This window comes from Lineus longissimus, chromosome 2 (genome assembly GCF_910592395.1).
Source record: "Lineus longissimus chromosome 2, tnLinLong1.2, whole genome shotgun sequence".
Classification (NCBI taxonomy): Eukaryota; Metazoa; Nemertea; class Pilidiophora; order Heteronemertea; family Lineidae; genus Lineus; species Lineus longissimus.
The window spans coordinates 20,735,289-20,760,272 of NC_088309.1; the positions used below are offsets into that span (position 1 = coordinate 20,735,289).

Genomic DNA, 24,984 nt, shown 5'->3' on the forward strand with positions numbered 1-24,984 from the left:
GCGAATCGGCTTTCATTCTTGGAGAAAAAATGACTTGGTACTTACCGTACGTTTCAGTTCTTTTTACGAAAGCAGAGACGACTAATTATTTAAAATATTCAAAAATTCAAAATTTAAATTCCACCCTCTGTATCAACCACCCTAACTATGCTACACTTTATGATCAGACAAGCGTTTGTGAACCAAAGCAGAATTCATTATTCCAACTTCATCGAATAAGTGAAAGTTGTGGAGAAAGATATTGATAATATATCTAATGGAGATTGACTTTCGATCTATTTTTTAAAATTTCTTTGTTTGCATTGTGACTTACCACACTTGACCTCAGCATACTTTGTGCATTCCGTGTATTTTCTCGGTCTTCCCAAAATGCACTGGTCAAGTGAAGTCTCGTTTCCGGAGCAGGCGATATCGCTCATCCAGACTGGTTTTACATTCTGATCAACAGCTGAACCAGAGCCTATCGGTTGTGCCCAGTGGAAACCCTCCTGGCGACAGAGGGTGTCAGCGGCCTGTTGCGTCCAGTTAGATGCGCAGACGTATCCTTCCTTTCCGAGATACTCAACTATAACGGTTGAAGAGGAGATCCTGAATTGGCTTGCCGTAACTGAAAATTATGCGAAAATGGCATTTTGCACAAATAATAAAATAGATGGTGGAATATACATGTAGGTCTTGATAGTCTCATGCGATCGTTTACTGAGCGGCAGCTTGTTTTCATTTTGTGGGTTAATCGAAAGTTGTTACATGTACATCCTAAATTTGATTTGACGGCGTAGCGGAGCATACTTTCAGGTGTGAATGGGTATTAAGTATGATCAAGGTTCTCCTGTAACTTAACCATTTCTTGCCAGAATAATGTGCAAACTACGTATTGTCATCCGTTAAACCTTTTAAATCGCTCTTGGCCAAACCTACCATTTCTGCCACAAACAACCTCAGCATACTTTGTGCAGTCCGTATGATTCCTCGGTCTTCCCAAGATGCAGTGGTCCAGTGTTGTCTCATTCCCGATGCAGGTGATATTGCTCATCCAGACTCGTTTGACATTATCACTCACATCAGACCCGGGGCCTATCGGTTGAGCCCAGTGGGAACTATTTTGCCGGCAAAGTACGTCAGCAGCTTGTTGAGTCCAATTAGCGGCGCAGACATATCCGTTTTCATCAAAATACTTGACGACAACGGTTGATGAAGAAATCCAAAACTGGCTAGCCGTAACTGCAATATACATGTAAGGCTTTGGTGTCAAGAAGAGGGGGAAACGCAATCTCACCATGAAGAGAAGAGTACCAATACGAAAGTATTTAGTTAAGAAGCATTTCTTGGAAGTTTCAATTGCATGTCTCAGCAGGATTCACGGCCAGGAATAAACACCAAAGAAATACTCGGTCCATAATGTCATCATGTAAAACCATTGTAAATGGTTCACACTGGAGAGTAGCATCAAGCTTTAGATTTCAATTCGAGGTTTTCTTACCATTCTTGCCACAAACAACCTCAGCATACTTTGTGCAGTCCGTATGATTCCTCGGTCTTCCCAAGATGCAGTGGTCCAGTGTTGTCTCATTCCCGATGCAGGTGATATTGCTCATCCAGACTGGTTTGACATTATCACTCACATCAGACCCGGGGCCTATCGGTTGAGCCCAGTGGGAACTATTTTGCCGGCAAAGTACGTCAGCAGCTTGTTGAGTCCAATTAGCGGCGCAGACATATCCGTTTTCATCAAAATACTTGACGACAACGGCTGATGAAGAAATCCAAAACTGGCTAGCCGTAACTGCAATATACATGTAAGGCTTTGGTGTCAAGGAGAGGGGGAAACGCAATCTCACCATGAAGAGAAGAGTACCAATACGAAAGTATTTAGTTAAGAAGCATTTCCTGGAAGTTTCAATTGCATGTCTCAGCAGGATTCACGGCCAGGAATAAACACCAAAGAAATACTCGGTCCATAATGTCATCATGTAAAACCATTGTAAATGGTTCACACTGGAGAGTAGCATCAAGCTTTAGATTTCAATTCGAGGTTTTCTTACCATTCTTGCCACAAACAACCTCAGCATACTTTGTGCAGTCCGTATGATTCCTCGGTCTTCCCAAGATGCAGTGGTCCAGTGTTGTCTCATTCCCGATGCAGGTGATATTGCTCATCCAGACTGGTTTGACATTATCACTCACATCAGACCCGGGGCCTATCGGTTGAGCCCAGTGGGAACTATTTTGCCGGCAAAGTACGTCAGCAGCTTGTTGAGTCCAATTAGCGGCGCAGACATATCCGTTTTCATCAAAATACTTGACGACAACGGTTGATGAAGAAATCCAAAACTGGCTAGCCGTAACTGACAAAAGAATATGAACCCTGACGTGTTTATCCGAAAAAGAGGTGCTTTTGAACGCCGTGCCTTATACTTGGGTCAGGAAATTTGTGATTAACTATAAAACTTTGTGACGGTGTCACATCATCACTGCATCTTAACAGGTGGGATTTCAGTGCTGAATGCGACTACTAATACTAAATACACTCTTTCGAATAGCCAATCTCTTATATTTTAGGAACAGACCGGGCCGGGGAAGGACAAATAGGTTACTCCGCTTCCCTAATAAAGAATGTTGAAAATGCTTACCATCGTTGCCACATACGACTTCAGCATATTTTAAGCAATCCGTATGTGGACCAGGTGTACCCAAATAACATTTGGCCAGTGATTCCTCTGTGCCGCTGCAGTTGACAGCTTTTATCCAAACGGGCTTGTCATTCCCCGTAACTGGCGAGCCGGAGCCCACAGGCTGAGCCCAGTGGAATCCTCTCTTCCGACAAAGCACGTCAGCGGCGAGCTGAGTCCAACCAGTGGCACAGACATACCCCTTCTGGCCCCGATATGTAAGGAGGACGGCCGAAGACTCGATAGAGAAATGGCCAGGTCGGACTGAAAGAAATTGTTGATTTGTAAATAGTTCAGACGGTGGCTCTACCAAAAGCAACTCCATTCTTCCAATAGAGGTTCAACCTGTTTCAACCAACCAGCAAATTTGCATTTGATGGAAGAGTACAACCTCGCTTTTGCACTTTATCAAACTGTCTCTTGACAACTCAATGCGCGCAAAAAGGAAAAACGCTGAAGTCGGGATTAGAGGGCATGAGAGGCAGTGAAGCGGTTAGCAAAATGTAAGTATATATTAAGTGGACAGAAGTTTTTGAAGACCAGTACAACACTCACCCTTGTGACAGGAAACTGTTGAAACATTTGCACAGTCAACGTGTATCTTGAGCTTTCCAAGGTTACATTGGTCAAGAGATGTTTCCGCTCCAGTGCAATTCAATTCCTTTATCCATATCGGCCTGTTTCGCCGATCCCAAACCACACCGAAGTCGATCGGGTTCGCCCAGTGGAAGGTCTTTTTTTGCCGACAGAGGACGTTGGCAGCATTCTGGCTCCAGCCAGATGCACAGACATATCCCAACACCTCCAAATACTTAATGTATACCTTAGATGTAGAGGGATCGATACTGAAGTCGTCAGATTTCACTAGAAAAAGAAGAGGAACTGTTGTCATCTCCAGCAAAGATACTCGCCCGGGTCTTTTTTACTGCAAACTTTGCTTCCTGATAGTTCTTACTAGTTTGTCTAAGGGAGCTTATTAAGTAGGAATGTATCTGTGGGAATGATCGAGGGGGCCTGATCAAATACTTTTATTTACTAATTAAGGTGAATCTCGAAATGTCATGATAAGGTTTGACATATAGGGTACCATAACCAAACTTAAAATGGAGTCCACTCTCTAACACACTCATAACTAACCTGACGCTAACTCCTTTTTGTAACAGAAAGCCGCAGCAAGGTTTGAATAATTCCCTGGCCCAGGGTACCGACGGGCATTCGGACACTGATGGAGAGATCTCTCGGTGCCATTGCATTCGGGCGCCGAGAGGAATACAGGATGGTATTGGTACCAACTTCGTATCGTGGAGACGTTGTGTCCAAGCCATCTTCTAAATTCCCCCAAAATTGGGAATCCGGCGTCGAGCGCGCTGTCAACCTGTTTACATGCTATTGTAGCATCTTCTTCTGTCCAATCTGTGTCGGTGACGAATCCTAGGTTACCATCATACTTCACTCGCAGATATCCCCGCATTGTATTTCTAGTCTTAACAACTTTATACATCAAAATTGGGGGTACTGGAAGGAAGTACAAATCAGTAAACACCGTGGTAGAAGAATTATACTAAGACGAAAAAGAACATATCGTACGCATCAATGTGCACCATAGATTCCCATAAATCAGTAACTTATTTTCTGCTGCATTGGGTCATAAGGGTTTTTTCAGAATCCGGTGGCTACGATCCAAAATAGAAGAAGATAGTCCGTAGGACGCCAGCAACGAGGATATCATTCCATTCATACAAGAGCTCGTACCTGTCATGAGGTTTAGTCATGGTAAACGAGACAAATTCGTACGAATATTGAGTGCTTCAACCTGCCACGAATACCGATAAGTATTGAAAAAGGATCCATTCGCAGATTGTTTTGTAATTTTTCCGAAATTAAAGGTGTAATGTCGTGAACCTATACGTTTTTAGGACCATGTAAATGCTCATCGATCAAAGGAAGATATGTTTCAAAAGCTGCGAGTTGCTCTCTGTTCTATGGCCTACCTTCCGTTGTATCTTCATTATAGCATGTCACGCTTGCAGTAATGTAAGATTTTAAATCATTGGTAATGCATTTCTTCTGTAGGGTGGTTGGTGTAGAGAAGTTTCCGCGCGGACATTCCAACAACGAACTCTCGGAACCTGTGCACCCAAGAGAACCTGTGTACATGCCCAATTTTCGTTTTTGCTTGATCCTATGGTGTTTCGCGCCGTGGGTTTTACCGTAGGTCCGGCAAATCACATGGGCGTCCTTTTCTGTGAAGACTGTGTCATCGTGGCCACAAATGTAAGCATCAGTATTGAAGATTCGCACTATGACAGTTCCGAAATATTTGGTACCAGAAGTTGGATGTGAAAAGTGTATTGTGGCCTCTGCAATAGGAAATCAATCCAGTAGGTGGTGTGATGATTCGAGATTGGTTGAAATGGATAATGTTATGCTACCGAAGAAAGCAGCGAATAAAACGAGTGCGGCAACCTTGAAAGGTAAAGCTACATGTACATGTACATGGAAAGATATGCTGACGCAAGCCTTGTTGCCGCTAGTTTTTGCTCGACCCACCTCAAAAATCTTATTTCTACGATTCGCCAAAAAATAAATCTGTTTTCACGAAGTTTAGATAACTGTACGTGAAAATGTCAACGTGTTATTGAACGATGCAAGACCTGGTGAAAACGTTCTACAGCAACACCCAGTGCCAGTAGCTTTATATAAAGAAGGGCGACTTACGTGGTTGACCTGTGCCATCGTAACACTGTACTCCCACCACAGAATATTCATTCCCATCGAGACATTCATCAGCCGCAGTCCTTTCAGCACCCCATGTTTCTCCTCCGGTACAGTTTTCAATGTTGTTCTCATCTCCAGTGCACTCGATGTTTCTGAACCAAAATGGCCCATCATTCCTCTCCCTGAGCCCCATAATTGATCGACCTCTTACGTCGGTCCCTCCCTTTATTGTCCGACATGATACCGTGGCGTCGGCTTGTGTCCAATCCTTGTCACAGATGTACCCGGGAAGACCTTTGAGCCGTGGTCGTAACACTATGCCGTGATTAAACATGAAAGTCTTGTCTGGAAAAAAGGTTTTAAGTTATCAAGGACGCGTGATATTAACGATTCTAGTGGAGATGTCTACTTTACAGTCCTTAACTGTTGTTTCCTGTTTCTCAAGCGTCTCCGACATTTCAGTCGGGAGATGTCTAGTTTACAGTCCTTAACTGTTGTTTCCTGTTTCTCAAGCGTCTCCGACATTTCAGTACTTTTCAGAACTATGGATGATCTGAGAACAGGCCGATGTAAAAGATTGAAATGCCCTCGGATAGAGTGTTCGGGGGACGAATGATTCTATTATGTGATGTTAATCCCTGAGGTATAGACGATCGTGGTATTTTCATAACCAGGCATATATCTTAATCTGGAAACTTTTTCCACGGGGGAACAATATAGATTGCTACACCGGAATCGTACATGGCTCTCGTTTAACGTCCTGACGGGTTCATGCTAAAAATACAACAAGGTCATCAATAGCATCTTGTTTGGATTAAAACATAAATGTTCTTGAATTCAACATACCATTTCTTTTCTGTTCATCATGGCATAGGGCTGTGGCGAACTCCTCCTTTTCAGCGCTGAATAAGCTATAGCTACATTCTTTTATACCAGTGAGGTTAGCTGCGCAAATCACCTTTACCATGTCCCCAGTATGTTTCAAAGGGCGCATCGTACTCCAACGAAGAGGCATCCCGGAGTAGTATCCATGGTATTTACAGGTCAAAGCAGCAGCTTCCTTGTTGAAACTTTGGAAAGATATGTGATACTCCTCTTCGTTCACGCGATATTTTGTTAAGCCACAGACCTTTTCACCACAGGTTTTATTGAAAAACACCAAGACTGAAAAGGAGGGAAAATAAATCGAATGCAAGGATATGGTTCATATATTAGATTCAGTTCTGGTAAAAAATTCGAACAAAAAATGTCAACAAAGAGCCGTTAAGCCGAAGATATCATACCAAAAAAAACGAGAAATCTCAAGCCTGTTTCATTCAACACTCTTTCTTGAATTCATACGCCAATGAACATAAAATAAAAATTTCTACTGAGCGTTTAGTTTTCTTCATACCGGCTTCATTTTGCAGGGCAACCTACCTGATTTATTGCTATAGCACACCACATCTTTGGCGTATCCTTTCAAACATTCCTTCTCAGACTCACAGAGAAAGTCCGGTGAATTCACACACGCGGTGGAGTTGAGGCAGATGCCACTTTGATTTTTATTTGATGAACTTGGAAGAATCCTCCCAAATTCATAACCAAGATGCTGACATATCGGGGTAAGGACGTCAAGTGTCCAAGCCGATTTACGAATGGTGACAAGCTTTTCCCATTCGTAGCCTTTGTCGTTCACTTCAACTGTGCCACGATGAGGTCCTGGGTTTAGTCGTAGCAGGAAACCTGAAAAAGGCACAAAGTAATCAAACATTCGTGCTATTATCAACCTTCGAGTGTCTTTGAATCTCAGTAACAGTTAATGGTTGCCCATTTTTCTAGAATGTGAGGAAAAAGACGAAAAGTTGCACAGGCTTGGACTAATAATCTACATAGCATGTTACCGATGGTATATGATATAACTTCTGGTAAAAAACGAAATTTAGAAGAACGAAAGACACTGATATAATTAATAACCTTTTGAACACGTGACGTATTTAACATTCATAAAACCATCTTGATCAACCGCAGTGCAGCTACTATTGGGGTTAACCCAAGGAAGTCTACAGTCTTCAATCTGCGACGGCGCTGACAATGCTGGGCCTCCCCCAAACCACGTTGGGTTGGAATTGTTGAAGGGTATACTCGCGGCACCGGACGCGACAGCTCTACTCCACTTCCCAACCAGCCCTAGACAGAGCAGATAGGTCTCCAAAAGGCTCAAGTCCCCATTCGGATCACACAAGTAGCCTGCCACGCCGTGTTGCTCCACCATGACGGTTGCATTGACCTGGGATTCTGTGCTATCCGCTTGCAGCGTGTAATTCACTGCAACGTATTCCTTGAAGTCTGAAAGAAGGGTACTTTAATAAGACTCAAGTCTCAGAGAACTCGGACAGAACTCTTCTAGAACATCCTTGCGGCGCAGACTAGACACTGTCCAAGCCCCGCTCCCATCGACGATGACATCTTCTTCCGCGAATGTATGCACCACGTGGACTTGTTTTCTAGACTGTTAGTGTATTTATGTCAGCCAATGGGAAGGCTCGAAATAGTTGTACTGTAATATAACCTTTACGAAAAATATGGCTTCTATTCGTATGCTCACCAAATTTCCCTGGGAACTCTAAAAACCTCTACTTCGCACAGTGTTTGATATTGTTTTCTTGTCTGACTGACAACAACATATCTACCGCCTTAAGTGCCTGGGAAGGTCTCGCTGCCTCCATGTTCCACCGGTCCTGTTTCGTTGAATTATCCCAAATAATCTACAGGAATTTGAAGACAGAGAGAGGTCACGGCTGAAAATTATTAAAATTGCAAAAACCGTGTATGAAACACTTACGATTCTGATCATTAAAGCATACTGCAGCCGCGGGAACGCGTGGTTCAGCTTTCTCAAAGAAGATCCTACAGCCTAACAATGACGTCTCGTCGCCATCGCATTTGAAATATAGTGACTTGTTATTAGAATCCGGCTGGAGGGGGGCCACACCTCTGCCATATGCTTCACCGGAAAAGTGGCAGCCAGAGTAAAAGCCGAGGCCCCGGCACAAAGCAGTTGCATGACGACCTGACCACGTTGTGTTGGCTATATGATGAAGGACACCGTCTACTGTGACTCCTGGACGACCGTGATTCACAAATTCAATAGAGGCTGCAAAATCAAGAATACAGATGGGAATGCATAAAATTTGTTGCTGCTGTATCTTCAACACGAATTAGGATATTTCAAAAGGCGAGATTTTTCTTCATGATAAGTCAGTGTCTATAAATGAAATATTTTGATTGGCATCCCAAAGTCTGCCTTGGCCGCCACCACGCACCGCTGACGGAGATGCCTAGTGTGGTTCGACAAGAAGACAATCGTGGAACCTTACCGTGTGCATCATTGCAACAGAAAGCCACAGCAGTTTCATTTGTAGTAGGCCAGTCTCTTGCGAATGCAGTACAGTTCTCTAAATGGGTTATGCTACTTAGTTCATGCGAACTACAGTTATAACCAAACGTGACGTTTGCTGGCACATCACTCTGTACAACAGAGGAAATCAGACCATGTGTGTAACCAAACTGCTTGCAGAGAATCTCTGCTTCTTTCCGATGCCAAGAAATTGTTGAAAAATAGTACTTCTCCTCAACCATCGGTGTGATAAAGTCTCCTTCCTTCTTGTGAGTAAAGAAAACTGGAAGTATAAAAGTGGTCCCAGTTACTTAAAATGTTCGCCACTATCATTCGATTTGGTATTTTCAGAAAAGAATACGGCTGTTGGAATGTTGGTATTTAAACAGAATAGCAGGGTACATCCATCGTTCCTTGAAGACTCTCCTATATGTTTTTCGTCGAGGTTAATATAACTTTAGTGACATCTTTGAATCGTCAAAACAGTGTCAGTACATGTAAGTTTACATTTCGCAGAGATACTATATCTTCCGAGCGATTCCCAATGCATTTAGCTTACCATGATGGACCAACCCCGCCCAATGGAATACTAGACGTACACGTATGCGCGCATGGTCTGTGTTGACCATATAGGGACAGTTGAAGGCATTGCAAATCGCATACTATACCGTCGGTCTTTTGTTTATTCTCCCCGTAGTTTACTCACCTGCATCATTCTTATGACAGCTGACACTCAAAACGTGTAAATGATTTCCGACCAGAACCTTTGCGGGGCATTCCAAAATCCCAGTCTCATTCCCTAAGCAATTAAAAGCGACTACAACGTTGTTAGGAACACCTATCCGGGATGGGTTGACTCTATAGGAAAAGCCATAATCGAAGCCGAATTCCTTGCAGGTGGTGTTGGCAAATACAGAGTAGTTTCCAACGGAGGATATGTAAAACACGTTTTTGTTCGCTTTTAGTCCGACCGGGCCATGAGTGTTCCATAGGAGTGCTGAAAGTTTAAGTTAGGATAGAGTAGCTGTCAGGTCTCTATAAAGCGCACAGATAAAATCGGTTCAGCTAGAGAAAAATTGGACCGCACCTGTATATATGACAAAGCGTGTTCGAGTTGGCAAGGCGTATCACTTAATTTGAGTTAAAATCCATAATAGGTCAAAAGCTCTAATAACGTAAGCCTACGTATCCGGGGAAGCCATATCAAGAATATGCCATCGTAAAAGAACAGAGACCGGATCACGTTTTAGTTTTTCCACAAAAAAAAACGTTTTGAAAATTTGCTGTGTTAGTGATGAAATTGTAACGATAAAGGAGGTCCACAAATTATGAAAAATGTATATATCTAAACGGCTTTATTTTAAAGTAGACCATGATTTGAAAAAGTTGAAAAGGACATCGGTGGAATCTACCTTGAAATGACTCATAGCAGAACATCTGGACAGTCTCATTCACTTGATATCCAAATGGGTCAAAGTTGCAGTCTTCAATCGCCTCTTCACTGCCTGAACACCTGATGTTAAACGTCAGGTAGGTCCCTGGCCCGGCGTATTGAAACCATTTAGGAAGTCCCTGGGCTTTGCACAAAACCTCTGCCTCTTCTTTGCCCCATTCATATGCGTTGATAAGGTAGTGCTTGTTACCCGCCCGAACCTGAACAGCACCGAACGTTCTGTTTGATAGTTTGACCTTACCTGAAAAGCACAGCAATTTGCAAATCGCACGCTATTGATGAATTCGATTTAAAATGACCACTAGTACTTATAGACCATGATCGTCAACTCTCTCTCTTACTCAACATCTTCCAAATAGATAGAAACATGTCGTCAGTAGTGTTGAAATAGGTTTACGATTTATATTGCGTATCGGAGTCGAAGGACTTAGTTATGTTTAAGGGTTTGCCTTTCTGAGACCGCATCAAAGGACATTTTTATAAAATTTTATATTTCCAAAACAATCACTAAAAACGTAGAACTCACTGTCGTGGCATACGATATTAATGAAGGCGGTATTTTCTACTTTTTTAATTCTGAATGTGCAGTTCTCCAAGCTTGGCTCCGTATTCTCGCAATCGAACATAATGCTGAGTGGGGACGTCACGTTGACAGCAGTTGTATTGTAGGTCCTTCCCGTAGAATAACCAAGTCCCCTACAGGCGACGATCGTCTCCTCCTCGCCCCATCCTAAAGGTGACACATACAAGACCTCACCTACGTTGGTTGTATTTACTTTCAGCATTCCGTAGGTTACATTGGTTAAACCTGAAAGCGGAAATGTCAATAATATTTTTCAAGGATGGCAGTTGATGTGTATGTCGGCAACCTGTGTACGTCACATCACTTGTCTTTTTCCATCTCTGCTGCAGCCGGATTCCATCAAAAATAGCCAATGAAACCAAACGTACTTCTTGGAATTCCCCCAACTCGGTAACAACCTTCTTCAAAGGGTTATCGGCTAATTCATGAGGTCATTGCCATCCGATTTTTTTTCTCGATAATCCTTTGCTACTGGTCGTACTATGTGTGCTACAAATATGGTGTATTTGTGATGACCACGAAATTGCACAATTCACCAGACTTGTTGTATCAAAAAAAGCACGCCATCTCTTATTGCAATTCTGTGTACAGGCGTTGCTACATGCTATAAACCTACTAACTGTACTGTGCGCTGTGAAAATGCTCTGAATGTGATCACAATGACATTGTAAAACTCACCAAACTGGTTGTAGCAAAAGACACTTGCGGCACGTGACTGTCTCTCAAAGAGTAGCTTAGGCGTGCACTCGTCAAGTGCAGATTTCACTTCTTCACACTCAAAGGTCAAAGACCAGTTAGTTTCCTTTTCCAACGAGCTAGTGTATCTAAACCCTTTGGCAGCCGGTGTTGTTAGATGAGAACAAATTGTTCCGGCTGTTGAGACACTGAGACTGTTTGCTTTGATTGGAGATGTGTAGTTTGTTTTCGTTAAATTAACGGTAATTGTGCCAAAGTTTCCACTTTCTAAAGATGGAACTGAAACGAAAATGATGTAGATGGCCATGTGGTCGATTTGTTATGCATGCTACATGTAACCTTTGAACCAAAACTAGGTAAGGAAATTCTTATGCAATAATAGAGTATGCCATCAGCCGTGGTCTATTTAACGTTCATCTCGACGAAAGCTTTCTCCAAACAGAAAGATGCCTGCACGTATATAGATTGGCTCACTCCAGGTCTATTAACGTCCTTGCCCTTTCACGAGCAGAAAAGAACTAGATTGATGTACCATGCTTGGACAATAGGTGCATCTGTATCGTTACAATTTCTCCATAAATCTACCTCCATATCTCTTGATATAACCAAGAATTCATAAAGACTACCAACGATCATGTAGGACTCACCAAGGTTGTCGTAGCATACCACACTTGCAGTATGAGAGATCACACCCCTCTGAACCAGCAACGTGCAGTCATTAAGCTTAGTTGCAGTCTTCTCGCAGGCATACGTTATGTTTAAGCCGAAAGCCTTTTGCTCATCCTTGGCCTCAGCAGGAAAGCCTATCCCTCGTTTCAATGACAGCGCGTTGCAAAATGCTGTTCTTTCGTTTAACCCCCAACCATCGTATGAAATGCTGAATTTAGCGGATCGTACTTTGATCATCACTCGGCCATATGGTTTTTGCTCAGAAAACATATCTGAAAAAGTAAATAAAGTCATATACCTTTACATTCGTCCAGAAATATTGACTTAGTTACATTCAGTGCTTCGACATCCCCTGTGCATGTTCCGTCTATGTGTGTTAGACCGCGCCAGCGTGCATAATTGTAGTGATTTTTAAAAACAAGTACGTCAACTGAGTAACAAGAAGAGCACTTGTATGGAGAAGAACTATTTATGGAATTTCCTCTGCTGTGTAAACTAAAAAAGCAACAAAAACAGGAATAAAATCAATAGTGGCAGAGCATAACCAACTAGATTCGTTTGCCCAGGTCATCACCTGTTTACAATTTTGAAGAATACTGAGAGCATAAGCATTCCGGTTGCCTCCGGCCTTCTATAGTGCTCACCTGCTTCCGAATAACAAAAAGCCTCCGCCACCTTAGTCAACGTGTCCGAGTATAAAACACGTATTTGACACTCTTGGACGCGAGACATGGAGCTGGTACAGTTCATGGCGAGTCGTACGCCTGATTTGCTGGCAGGAAGGCTGCTGATGAAACCAATTCCATGGGTAAAGGACAGGTTCCGACAAACTGTTCCGGCCTCGTCATTGCTCCAACCGTCGGTGCTTGGATAGATTTCGTAACTGCCATTACTCTGGAAGTTTGTCCTCACTGTGACTCCACCAAAGGTTTGTTCATTTAGAGCGGGCTCTAGTAAAATCAAATATTATTAGGTGGAAGAGTTGCATTATGGTTGGACGTGATCAGTATTTAGTCTGTTGCTGGTGTCTACCGCTGCTGATTTTCTATAGGGAAGTCCGTTTTTGAATCCCAGCCATTTACAGCCGATTCCAGCACTGTATTCGCCCCACCTACTGATCAGCTGAAATGAAAAGAGTTGTGGCGCCAACAGTCAAAGTGACTGCACAATAGTTCTTACCCGTTGCTAATGTACCTAAAACAATGAATTGGGTGATTCCTCAAAAAACGGTTACCTGCGTCAAATCGACTACGTTGAACTTGAAGAAGCCTACCGCAATATCTTTGATGACTTATCGAGTATGTGGAGCAGGCAGGAATTTTGACTTACCGAAGACATCGTAACACAGAGCTGCAGCAACCTTAAACTTTTGACTTTGGGGTGCAACAACAGTAAAGGTGCAATCCGCTATTTTTGCTTTGACGGTGTCACATTGGTAGCTCAGGAGAGGTTTGCTGCTGTCTACATCTGTTGAATTGATATAAGGAAGTCCCCGCCGGAATCCTTGTCCTTTACATAGTGCCGAAGCTTCTGTGGTGCCCCAATCTTTAGCCGATATAAAGTGCGTGGTAGAACCAACTGTCAGCGTCACCGAACCATAGTTGGTACCAACTGGCAGTGAACCTGAAATAAAATCATTGATTTCTCTGAAAAATGATGCTCTACTCTTCGACACTATTTTCTGTAACAACGGAAACTTTAAGACTATTGATATCCTGGCCATGTTGACTTGGAAGAGTTTTAAAATACACTTATCCGAAACTCTCTGGTGCAAAGAGATTCCTACCTGGGTCTTTGAAACAGAAAACGCCAGCAATCTTCTCAACGATGATGTTCTTGATTTCTGCATTGCACATTTCAATCTTCGGCATTTGTTGTGAGCAACCAAAACTCAGTTGTAATTCTGGAATTGTTGTTATCTTATTCGACGGGATATTATATGCATATGGTACGCCGAATGAATATTGTTTCTGGTCGCATATTGTTTTAGCTTCAAACTCCCCAAGTCTAGCCGAAATAGTGTACTTGGCATTGGACAGCTCGACCATCACATTGCCATAGTGTGTATTAGATATGACGGGTTCTGAAAAAGAAATTTTATATTTCACACGCGAGGTGAGAAATGAGAAGCAATGAGATGCTAAAAAAGAAACATTTTGGAAAAGTAAACAGATCGTGATCAAGACACTCCACTCCGGATAAAACTGGAGACAGGTGATCAAGGCTACCGCCAGTGACCGTTTATGCGCTTACACATGCACAGTGTGTACTCTATAGGGTGGTAAATTGTCGCGCGTAGCTTCTGATAGATAAAAAAAACTTTCGTGCAGGTAAATTACGGAGGTCAGCCTATAGGTGCTAGGGTGACATAGTTTGGAAAGTCGACGTCGCGCTGCATCCGCAGTTTTCACTTACTCTGGCCGGTTTTCACCCGTTCTTATCGCAGATATACTTACCCATTCCATTGTAACATACGACACCGGCCACTGTATCGTTGCTGTCAACTTTGATGCGTGTACGGCACTTTGTTATATCAGTAACACCAGCCTCACAGTCAATCACAACTTTTATCGTTGTTTTATTAGCAGCAGGGATGACGTGTTTGTAAGGTAACCCTTTTGTGAATGCACCGACTGAGGTGGGTGTGGACATGCAGAGAGCCTTGGCTTCATCTGCCCCAAAGGTTTCAGGCAGTGCAAAGTAGGCGTAAGCGCCTGCCTGTATTAGGACTGAACCTATATTCCCGTTCCTGGCAGATACTGAAAGAAATGAACATTTTCTACTCCGAAACATATTCAAAGAGAAAACGCTAAAAGGCAGGCATACATTTGCAGGTTAAATATAACGTCATCATTCTTCTATGACAGGTTTCCTTTTTTTTCAATGAAGATGAGGCCATTCCGCACTTGAATTTAATAGAACCTTAGTCTGAACCACTACAACTACACTGTCAGTACCCCGGTAGGGCATGTACTCAATTATTCAAACATTTAAACAATGCATAGTTCTTATAAAAATTAAATAGTATTTACCAGTGTATTTGTCAGCACAGACAGCCATCGCAGAAGAGTTACACGATGTCGGAGATACATCAGCTCCTATTGTCATGGCGCTCGGACATTCGAAAAGACTATTTTCACTTCCCGAACATCCCAGACTCGCAAACCAGACATTCGGCGTTATTTCGGTTTCAAAAAACTCCCCTGGAATTGCGATTGCCGTCTGAGTGTCTGGAGCAGATCTGCAGGAAACTAACGCATCGTGTTCCGTGAACGAGTCTCCGCATATTCCCCTTTCCACGTTTTGGATCTCCGAATAGACACGATTGTTTTTCACATTCGCCGAGTAGAACTTTGTTCCTGAAATGTAAACATACGGCAGTCGGTGGGTCAGAGGTCTTCATATTCCGCTTCTGACGAATGTTATAGATAATGATTCCTGAGGCGTTTAAAAAAGAGAGGGAATATTTAAAATATTCATGAGAGCACGGTTGCCAATTATCGGCTCCGATCAATTGGATCAATCTCAGGTTTGTACAAAGCAATAACGCTGAAATATCGAAGGATAGCGAAGGAATGTCTCCCCACCTTCGATTTTCCCGACCTGTTTCACATGACTGTCCAATGCGTCAACACCTACGCCACAGTTGTACTGTGACACATCTGTATGTACGTGAACCAAGAATATCGCCAAACCCTGCGGTGAAATTGCTTATTACCACTACAAGCGAAGCATCATATCTTTGTTGCAGCTCCCTGCAGGGACACTTTTTTTTGTCGCATGCGACAGCCGGCAAGCTATAACTTCGCTACAACAGAAAGAGGGGGTCTACGGAAGCATAACGCCACCTTACCATTGATGTCACAAACAGCAACAGCAGCATAGTACGAGGTAAGACGGTCCGTCGTTTTGCCGCAACAATCTTTTGTCTTCGTTCTATAACAAGGGAACATTTTGACCATCATATGTTGGATGTTTTTTGAAATGACCACGGCCATCTCGCCATACAGTCTGCTTGAAATGGCACGCCCTCCTTCATAGCCTGCTTCCGCACATGCTACTCTAGCAATAGCATCGCTCCATTTGCTGTCGTACCGCAGAGCTAGCGGGTTTTCTCCGTCGAAAACATGAACTGTTGCTCCCTTGCTTAGATCTATGAAAACTGGAAAGGAAGAGGGAAGTGTTTCTAATCAGACTGAATCAGGAAGATGACACGATGCAGTCAAGTGACGTCAGGATTTCAGCCCGATATCAAATAAAATGACTTCAGTTATAAACGATGCTCTTAGTCTTGGCAGAACTACAAACTCGGGAAAAACGCACACAGTGGGTAAAGTATTTGTTTGCCTTAAAATACGTGTTTATTCAGAGAGGTGTTGATGACACAAAAGGAACAGGCAAAAGACCAGTTCATTTCGAGTGATGCTAATGTTATAGGCCACGCTCTCTTATCTTCATTCCCTTCTATATACCCCTCTAACACGGTAATAAGATGACCAGCCTTACATATATGTTGTTACAAAAGTCAACCGATACCTTTACCACCGTGACGCAGATAACAGAAAGAAATAGTCAAGAATGACGCCCAGATGCCAGCATTTTTAAAAAGACTACTGCACCTCAAAGACAACTGCAGACACTTTCAAAACCTGTACCATTTCAAAATCATGTGTTTATTCTACTGACATTCTAAACAAATGTGTCACTTGCCTTTGTTATTTTCTCTATTCCAGCATTGAATTAAAACCAATTTGGCGTCAGAATTGCAGGTTCCTGACACAATGGTACATTCCTCAGTTGAGAGGCCGATACTTTCACATTGGTTTTGCGTAAGACATTCCTTCTGGTCAGAATGTAGGAATTGTGTTTCCTTAAAGCGCAAATAGAGATAACTATAACCGCTGAGCGATTGTCCATTTTGGTATCCTAATTTAAAGCAGAGCTTCGCATAAGATGCCGTTGCGAAATCCGATTTGACCGATAGATACTTGTACCCGGAGGTCGTTGCTGTTACGTTTTTGACGCTGAACTTAACGAAACCAACCGCTTGGCCTGGGTGGAGTGCCAGACTGAGTATTATTCCTGAAAAACGTTGATGTATAATTAACGTGTGTATTATTTTGGGCAGCTTACTCGGAACCAAAACCGATCTTTTAGGCTCTTTCAGAAGTAAATGTCACTGTCCTTCATTGGCCGCTACTGGGCCGCTTTCTTCAATGTTTTGTTTTTCTTAAATCTATTTTCGGGACCCAACACAATTTCTGGGTAAGTGATTTGCAAATCAAGGATTCTTTTTCTTCAGTGTAGCCCTTTAGCGATTTATTGGGGGGGGGGAGGTGTTTGAACGGGGGCCGATTTAAATGATACTTGGCTCATTTGCAGATATACACGAACAAATGTTAGCAACATTCATCAAGAAATAAGCAGTACAGAGGAGAAAACATATTTCGTAGTCATGGTTACTGAAATGTGAAAATCCTCTTGGGTCCCGAAATTATATTTTTTTCTTGACTTGTGAATTAATAAGAAGCAGGAAAATCGTTTTTGATTTTCCGTTGATACGTAAGTGGAGGCGTGCTTCATATGTTGATCATTCAACCTGTACAAACCTTTTCTACAAACAAAGTTCAGCTGCTCTGAACAGGCGGCCTCTTTCCAGTCGTAATGATCATTATGTTGCACAAGCTTCGCGCACTTTAATGGCCCATTAGAATTTCTCGAAACCAATTTGTTTCTGCCCTCATTCTTGAAGTCATAGGATGAACCATCCACCCATGTTAAGTCATTTGTCAGACCAATCCAGATGACACTGTAGCTACACCTGAAAAGATATCAAATATTTGATAAAAGTTAATTTTTGATGCTATTATTTCATATTAGTTAAAGTAGCAAATAGATTTCGCCAAGAACAGATCTGTGCGATCTTTCTGAAACGCATTTTTAAGGATTGTTATGCGCTCTGTACCCCTCAATATCACGAGATGCGGTCCGTCGTTGCCGGAAAATCAGATCAGTTCCCCATTCTATTCGGGCCAGTTGATTGGGCACCGCGCACGGTGTATACATTTGTATTTGTTCTTGCCTATGTTTCAACGACGCATCATCATGTTCATGGTTAAGGAGAGGCTTCCTGTTTCAGATTGTCGGCTCTCCCCGGTTCCCTTCCGAACCTACATATCTAATGCCACGATGGAAAGTAACTTTTCATTCTTCAAACAAATGCCATACATACCCTGCCATCAGCTCAATCAGGAAGTTATTCTCGACATCGCTGTGAATGCTGGCAAGTTTGCTTTCATTCGCAACGCATGCTGCCTTGGCGTCGGAAAAACTTCGTGTTGTCGAGGGTAACATGAACGATGCTCCACTAGTGTCCAGCTTGGTCCAACCAGTGTTACATTCTAAAGAAGATAATATAACAATGCAGCTGTATAGTATACACTCTTAGAAAAAGACTTCCCGTTGTGTAGACAGACATACACAAATTACTAAGCTTCAGAAAATTCGTAATAACTGTATTAGGCATTGTGTATAACTGCATTTCTATTTTCCGGGACCACCGCTAATTGCGAACGGCGTACCCCTTCAAAGTCGACCTTCAATCAGTTGCGAATCGGAAATGATGCCAATCAATAACTTCCTATTTCGTATAGTTTGCAGTGTCCACACATTACTTGATATCCTAATGAAAATCAATATCTGATTTCAATCAAAATGCTTTGATAATAATTGTGGAATACAACAGTTTTGCCCAAGATGTGGTTCTCGTCAGATTCTGACCATTAAACATTTATAAACAAAGTGGTTATTTCCACGACAAAATCGTGGACGCAAGCCCGAAAGTGACGTTCCATTCACGACTTATTTCGTCCGATCAAATCGATCCACAGACTTTATCTGCCCTCTCAGGGCCCTCTTGTATATGGTAGGCGGGAGGGGACATAAATCAGAATATATCGGTCGATTAATTACTTGCGCCGCAAAGGCCTCCCGCGAATGATGCGCCGCAACAATGCCCCGCTAAAAACGCGCCGCAAAAGAATGCGCCGTGAAAATCTCGCCGCGTGACCCAATTTAAACCAATCAGGAGCCAAGGACGGTTTGAATTTTGCGGCAGAGGTATTTTCGCGGGAGTCTTATGCACGATTTGCGGGGGACTTATGCAAATTTCGCGGGAGATTTGGCGGCGCACTTCTTTAACCAATCAGAGACATCGTAACTTCGTAAACCCGCCGGAAAATACGATGTCTCTGATTGGTTAAAGAAGTGCGCCGCGAAGGTCTCCCGCGAAATTTGCATAAGTCCCCCGCAAATCGTGCATAAGACTCCCGCGAAAATACCTCTGCAGCAAAATTCAAACCGTCCTTGGCTCCTGATTGATTTAAATTGGGTCACGCGGCGAGATTTTCACGGCGCATTCTTTTGCGGTGTGTTTTTAGCGGGGCATTGTTGCGGCGCATCATTCGTGGGAGGCCTTTGCGGCGCAAGTAATTAATCGGCCGATATATTCTGATTTATGTCCCCTCCCGCCTACCATACTCTTGAGGTAACTCTCAACTTCATTTTAACAAAAATCATCATTTAAACATGTTGACGAATGTTATTCCGATGATCAGTGGTTGTCATTGAGTGGGCTATGGGTTTCTTTCTCCGCTATTGTTTACTTTGGGTGCGACTGTTGCCATCACTTTCTACACGTTATCGTCATTGTTACATTATAAAGGCGGTTGCATTACTGGCTCGTCAATTTATTCTAACACAATTGCCTGTCATTTCGATTATTCATGAAAGTCTATAACGATGAGAACAGATCAATTAGTTTAATAAGAATTCTTTTACGCTGTGCTCGGGTAATCAAGCACTTGAAAGATAACAAATCAACCCCGCTGGGAAGCCACAATGCATCATCGCAAGCATGATACACTTAAAGGTTGACCTGATATAAGGACCCGGCCACCATTTTGGCTAGAAGCAATTAGCACTCTTTCAGAACGAAGTGAATGCCAATTTCAAATCAAGGGTGGGATACTATTTTTTATTTCCCAGAGAACCGCCTCCCTGGTTTTGAATTGGCATTCACTTCATTTTCAAGAAGTTCTAATTAATTTAGGATTTTAAGTTATGTAAACAAAATGGTTGTAAGTATGGTCAACCCTTAGGTACTAGCCGCCTGCACTCACCCTATTTCACAGCTGGTGATTGTCGTGGCGAAAATGGACGAAAAAATGGATGGATTTTGTTAAACCACTAATTGATATCAACGATACATTATATTGTACGCCCCTATTCAATTTCGAATAGTACTCTCATGAAACGAGCACATACGTGGTTACCGATACAGAGGGCTGTTGACACAAATTTAGAGGGTGTTGACACAAAATTAATGCACCTTATTGATTACAAATGTATATTGTCAAGATACAATACTTCTTCAAAAATATCTAAAGCTAATGGCTCATGCGAAGTAAACATGTCAACTGCAGTGATACTTCAAGCTGCTACTCGGATGTGCAGCCAAAAATGTATCGGTTTCGTGAAAAATGAACGCGTTTTTACACTGATTTGTGTATTATGTTCAATGTTATACTTTGATTACAGTACATAGGGCATTTTAATTCTCAGCGTTGATTTTTTTAAATGAAAATGTTTGAGTGTGATATTTGCGAATAAACAGCATGGATGATATCTGCGTTTGGCAGCAAAAGGGGTTAACTTACCAGGAGCGACACCAGCCTGTACTGCGTACCGTGCTAGGAATATCGGAAGAAGAAACCGAGTCCATTTTGCGGCCATTTTAAATCCAAAATATCATTCAACTCGAAATCGTATTTTTTATCTAATAAAATCTATTTTCATTTTCATGGGCACTAACTTTCCTTCACGATCGCAAAATTATCTTTGATAAGTGATCCATGATGGCAAATATCATATGTGTTTGTTTCAAATCCAACAAAACAATGAGAAGTTAGAAACAGAATTGAGATTACGATCCTCCTACTTCTCCAACTATCCATCCATCAAAAGGAGCCAAGACGCGGTTGAAGGGTTTTCGACTTCGAGCTTCAAATCTTTTTCGTGTGAAATCCTTTTGTCTTCAAATCTACCACAAGTAGTGTACTATAATTTAACCCGCCTCAGTGTAATGCTGCAAGCATCATTTGTTCAACAGCCGCATTGTTAGAATATCCTCTGCTCTGCTGGTATTCCTATCTGATCGACTGTTGCTATCTCTAATGATAGCACACGTGACTGTAATTGCATTAACGCGTTTCGGATATCGAAAAATATCCCACATGTCACAGTTTTGTAGTTTTACGTCAGTAAAATTATGGATTGTTTCTTGTTGGCATGTGTTTCGATTCTATCACCAAGCAGGTGGCTGTCCTGTGGACCTTTTTCGTAAATCATTCATGACCTACTCCAGCCGAGTCATATTGTTTCCCTCAGAGTCACTAAAGAGACCAAATCAATTGGATGGTGGCCGCTACATCGCTGACAGTGTTGTTGTGGCGGCGAGGAACCTGTTTCTTGCAATTATGAATCTAAAGATCAATTATACTTTTTTATTTATTTTATTGACCAACAAATAAATTTAGAAAGAAACATGGCGGCGAAGCAAACCATTATTTGCCCACAATTTTATTTCATTTCGTTAATATCAAATACCGTATTTAGGGGTTACACTCTTAAAAATAAAGCTTTTTGACCTTTTGAAAACACTTTCAATGGTTTTTCGGCCAATACAAGTGCACCCCGAAGAGGTTTTTTAGCAAAGTCAAAACCATTGCAGGTTTGTAACAATCTCAGAAACCATTTGGGTTTTTTCATTCAAAGTTTTGTCAGAAGCTCAAAAACCTTTATTTCTAAGAGTGTATGCTCGAGAGAGGTTGAGCTGAGAGGGGCTACAGTAACTACACAGTGATTTGTACAGAATTCAGCAAAAGTTTACTGCAGGTTCCGGCTGCACCGGTATCCTTTTCAGTTTGGCATTGGCGTCGTAAGCATCTTTAAGCTTTGGCAGCAAGTACGTGTCAAGTAAATTGCAGTCATATCTACGGTAATAAAAGGCTCTATTCCACTTGCTTTGGGGGATGTAGATGTATTCCTTCTTTACATCAGAGGTGCAAAACTCTGTAACATTGGATTGTATCTGTTCGAATTGAGCGACTTCCATTTTGAAATCATTGCCAGCGAGTGCAATCTTGTTCCATAACGTTATGTTCGCGTGGTCGTAAAGCATGTGATCAGCACTACTCCATTTTCTGTAAATATTCTTGTTCTCTTGTCCATCATCTAACTTCTGGACGTACTGGAGCACATTTGCAGGTTTATAGATGATGTCCCGCAAACTCCAACACATCAGTCGCTTCAACAGCACCAACGACTCATTCAAATACTCGAGGACTATGACAAGGTCATATTCTTTGAATCGTTTCGTTATGTAATGTACGAGTTGTAACGGTTGCCTAGACACGTCTAGCGTACCTTGAGGATATCCTACTGGGATACCAAATATGTGAGACTGGAGGTTCCTCGTCATTGAGAAGTTATCTGGCACGCAACTTCGCTCATTCATCTTTCCATGGGATTTATAAATCGAGTCATATATGGCAGCGTCCCTAAGAAATTGACCAACATTTTCATCTTGACCTGCGATCGAGATTTGACCTACTTTATAGTAGTTGTACACGGATTTGAAGTGGGAAAACGGTTCTCGGACACTTGTGACATAGATAGTATCCCTGGGCATAAATTCAGACATGGCTGTCTTATTGAACACGGAATGTTCGCAGAAGATATTGAATGGTCCATTGATCGCCGGCCTGAAGAATTCCTTTTTTATTTGATAAGGCCACCCGAGGTATATCCTGTTCTTCACCGGTAAAACATATGAAAGGTTCCTAACATAGCCGAATGTATGGAATATCGTATTCAGCGTTGTGCTGCCTCCTTTCACCATCTTAATATAAGCAATATTGTGACGTTCCTTCTCACACTGTTTTCTTGATGGCCTGCTGGTATTTTTTAAATTGTTTAGTTGATATAAGACGTACACGACCAATAAGAAAAGCAACACATGTCTTATGAAACGTGCACGAAACAATAGTCTTAAAGTACGTTCTGCATATTGAATCATTGTGAATAGCCTTTTTTTTTAAAGAGAATGCACCAAGGTCCTGCGTGTTATCAAGTCGTGTGCTAATCCAGTAAACGCGACACTCGTATAGATCATCTACAATACTTTTTGTTTTTACTAGGAATCGCGGAAACTTTCGAAAAAGGTCGTTGATAGACTACGTTACATGATTCGTACTTCGACGTTTGCGAGACCTGCCTCATATTTCGTGTAAGTGTCCTTGTTGTTGTTTTGCTTGCTCTTCTAGGTCCTTTCACAAGTTATTTAGAAATCTGAAATAATATTCCATATTCCACGGGGAAAAATAAGCACTTCGTCAGTGATATATAGCCAAGAAGTCGGTACAATGCAGTTAATGTACTGTACATACATGTATAATTTCAAATTTGTCTGTTAAGGAATACAATACATTGGCCTATTTCAAAATCAATCCATTCATAATGGAGTATCAGCAGCTGTCACTGGTAAAACATGATGTGACTGGCGTTTTGCACGGGTCGATTTTAGTTGTATTCGAAACATTAGACGGCAATCTCAATGGTCACATGCTAACTTTGTCAATAGTGGGCAACAGAGATGTATTGGCGAGGCCACAGATTCTAACGCCTGTAGGTGCCATGCCAGCGATACCCTACCTGCAGTGTCGGAATGTAAAGCCCGGACCAACTCTGACGGTCAATATCTACCTTGAAATTTATCTCGAACAAAAAAACACATTTTCTCCACCTCCCCTGACCCCCTCCAAATTTTCCACCTCTGTCTTTTTTCGATTCCTTGTCTCCTTTGTCATGACAATGTAACATTTCATATCTTTAAACTGCATATCATTCAAGTTGTAAAGGGGACGCTATACTTGATTTACATATAGCAAATTGTAACCAGAAAATTCTGTCGGGACAGAGAATTAGATGTAAAAACCAAGATCCCACAGTCAGACATACTGGTCGTCGCACAGCGACCCAAAAGGACGTAGACATGTACTTCTGAAATCGTCGGAGAAGACATTTTATACAAGCATTTTTTCTGCAAGTAGGCTACTATGCCGTATCCCCAATCGTGACGTCATGTGTCTTCCTCCCCTAGGAAATTCATCTGTCCTACTTCCATCGAACTATTAATATCGTAACTTTATTGTAACCTTTAATTTTCTCCACCGGTAATCGTACGAAATGCGACTGTTGGGGTGAGCTAATAAACTACAACGTTTTCGGCTTTGCAGTTTCGACGACCAACATTTACATTTTAATCCTTAATAAGCTCTATTACTAAAGTGGATTTATCTTGCTAAAAACCATTTCAATGTTTAACTCCAAAATTAGTCCGATTGATCCAAAAAAAACTTTCCGCTAACCTGGCTTTTTATCGTATATCCAACAATAAGTTTCAGTAAAAAATTGACGACACGTTAACGAGACGTCCTTTGAACAAGCACTAGGCATCCTTTTACAAACGAATGGGTCATGCAAGAGAAACAACGCCGTCAACTGGGCACGAGTCTTGTATTATTGTGTCACACTTTCACATTGGGAGTACAATTTTTAAAAGTAAATGCGTTTGAGAATAGGCTCGCTGGGTTTTTTTTTATTCAATGAAAAATATAAAATACAAAGGTATTTAAGATATCATCGGACCTTTCTTGCTAATCGCGACTTATTTCATTACTTCTACACAACAATTCAA

General features: G+C 42.0%; 2 protein-coding genes across 2 annotated transcripts; both read right to left on the reverse strand.

Annotated features, from left to right (window-relative positions):
- Positions 1 to 2,022: 2,022 nt before the first annotated feature.
- On the reverse strand, positions 2,023 to 4,140 carry LOC135483000 (neurotrypsin-like). Its single transcript, XM_064763489.1, has 4 exons — positions 3,807 to 4,140; positions 3,225 to 3,533; positions 2,631 to 2,933; positions 2,023 to 2,345 (listed from the first exon to the last, which is right to left on the reverse strand). The coding sequence occupies exons 1-4, from the start codon at positions 4,138 to 4,140 to the stop codon at positions 2,023 to 2,025; spliced, it is 1,269 nt and encodes a 422-aa protein (XP_064619559.1).
- Positions 4,141 to 6,503: 2,363 nt separating this feature from the next.
- On the reverse strand, positions 6,504 to 23,127 carry LOC135483002 (uncharacterized). Its single transcript, XM_064763492.1, has 19 exons — positions 22,251 to 23,127; positions 18,400 to 18,568; positions 17,777 to 17,988; positions 16,021 to 16,329; positions 15,200 to 15,526; positions 14,624 to 14,926; positions 13,954 to 14,250; positions 13,497 to 13,790; positions 12,812 to 13,117; positions 12,146 to 12,439; positions 11,481 to 11,777; positions 10,746 to 11,027; positions 10,179 to 10,460; positions 9,473 to 9,763; positions 8,747 to 9,049; positions 8,212 to 8,523; positions 7,344 to 7,715; positions 6,829 to 7,112; positions 6,504 to 6,551 (listed from the first exon to the last, which is right to left on the reverse strand). Exons 1-19 carry the CDS (start codon positions 23,125 to 23,127, stop codon positions 6,504 to 6,506), a joined length of 5,859 nt encoding a protein of 1,952 aa, XP_064619562.1.
- Positions 23,128 to 24,984: the final 1,857 nt, after the last annotated feature.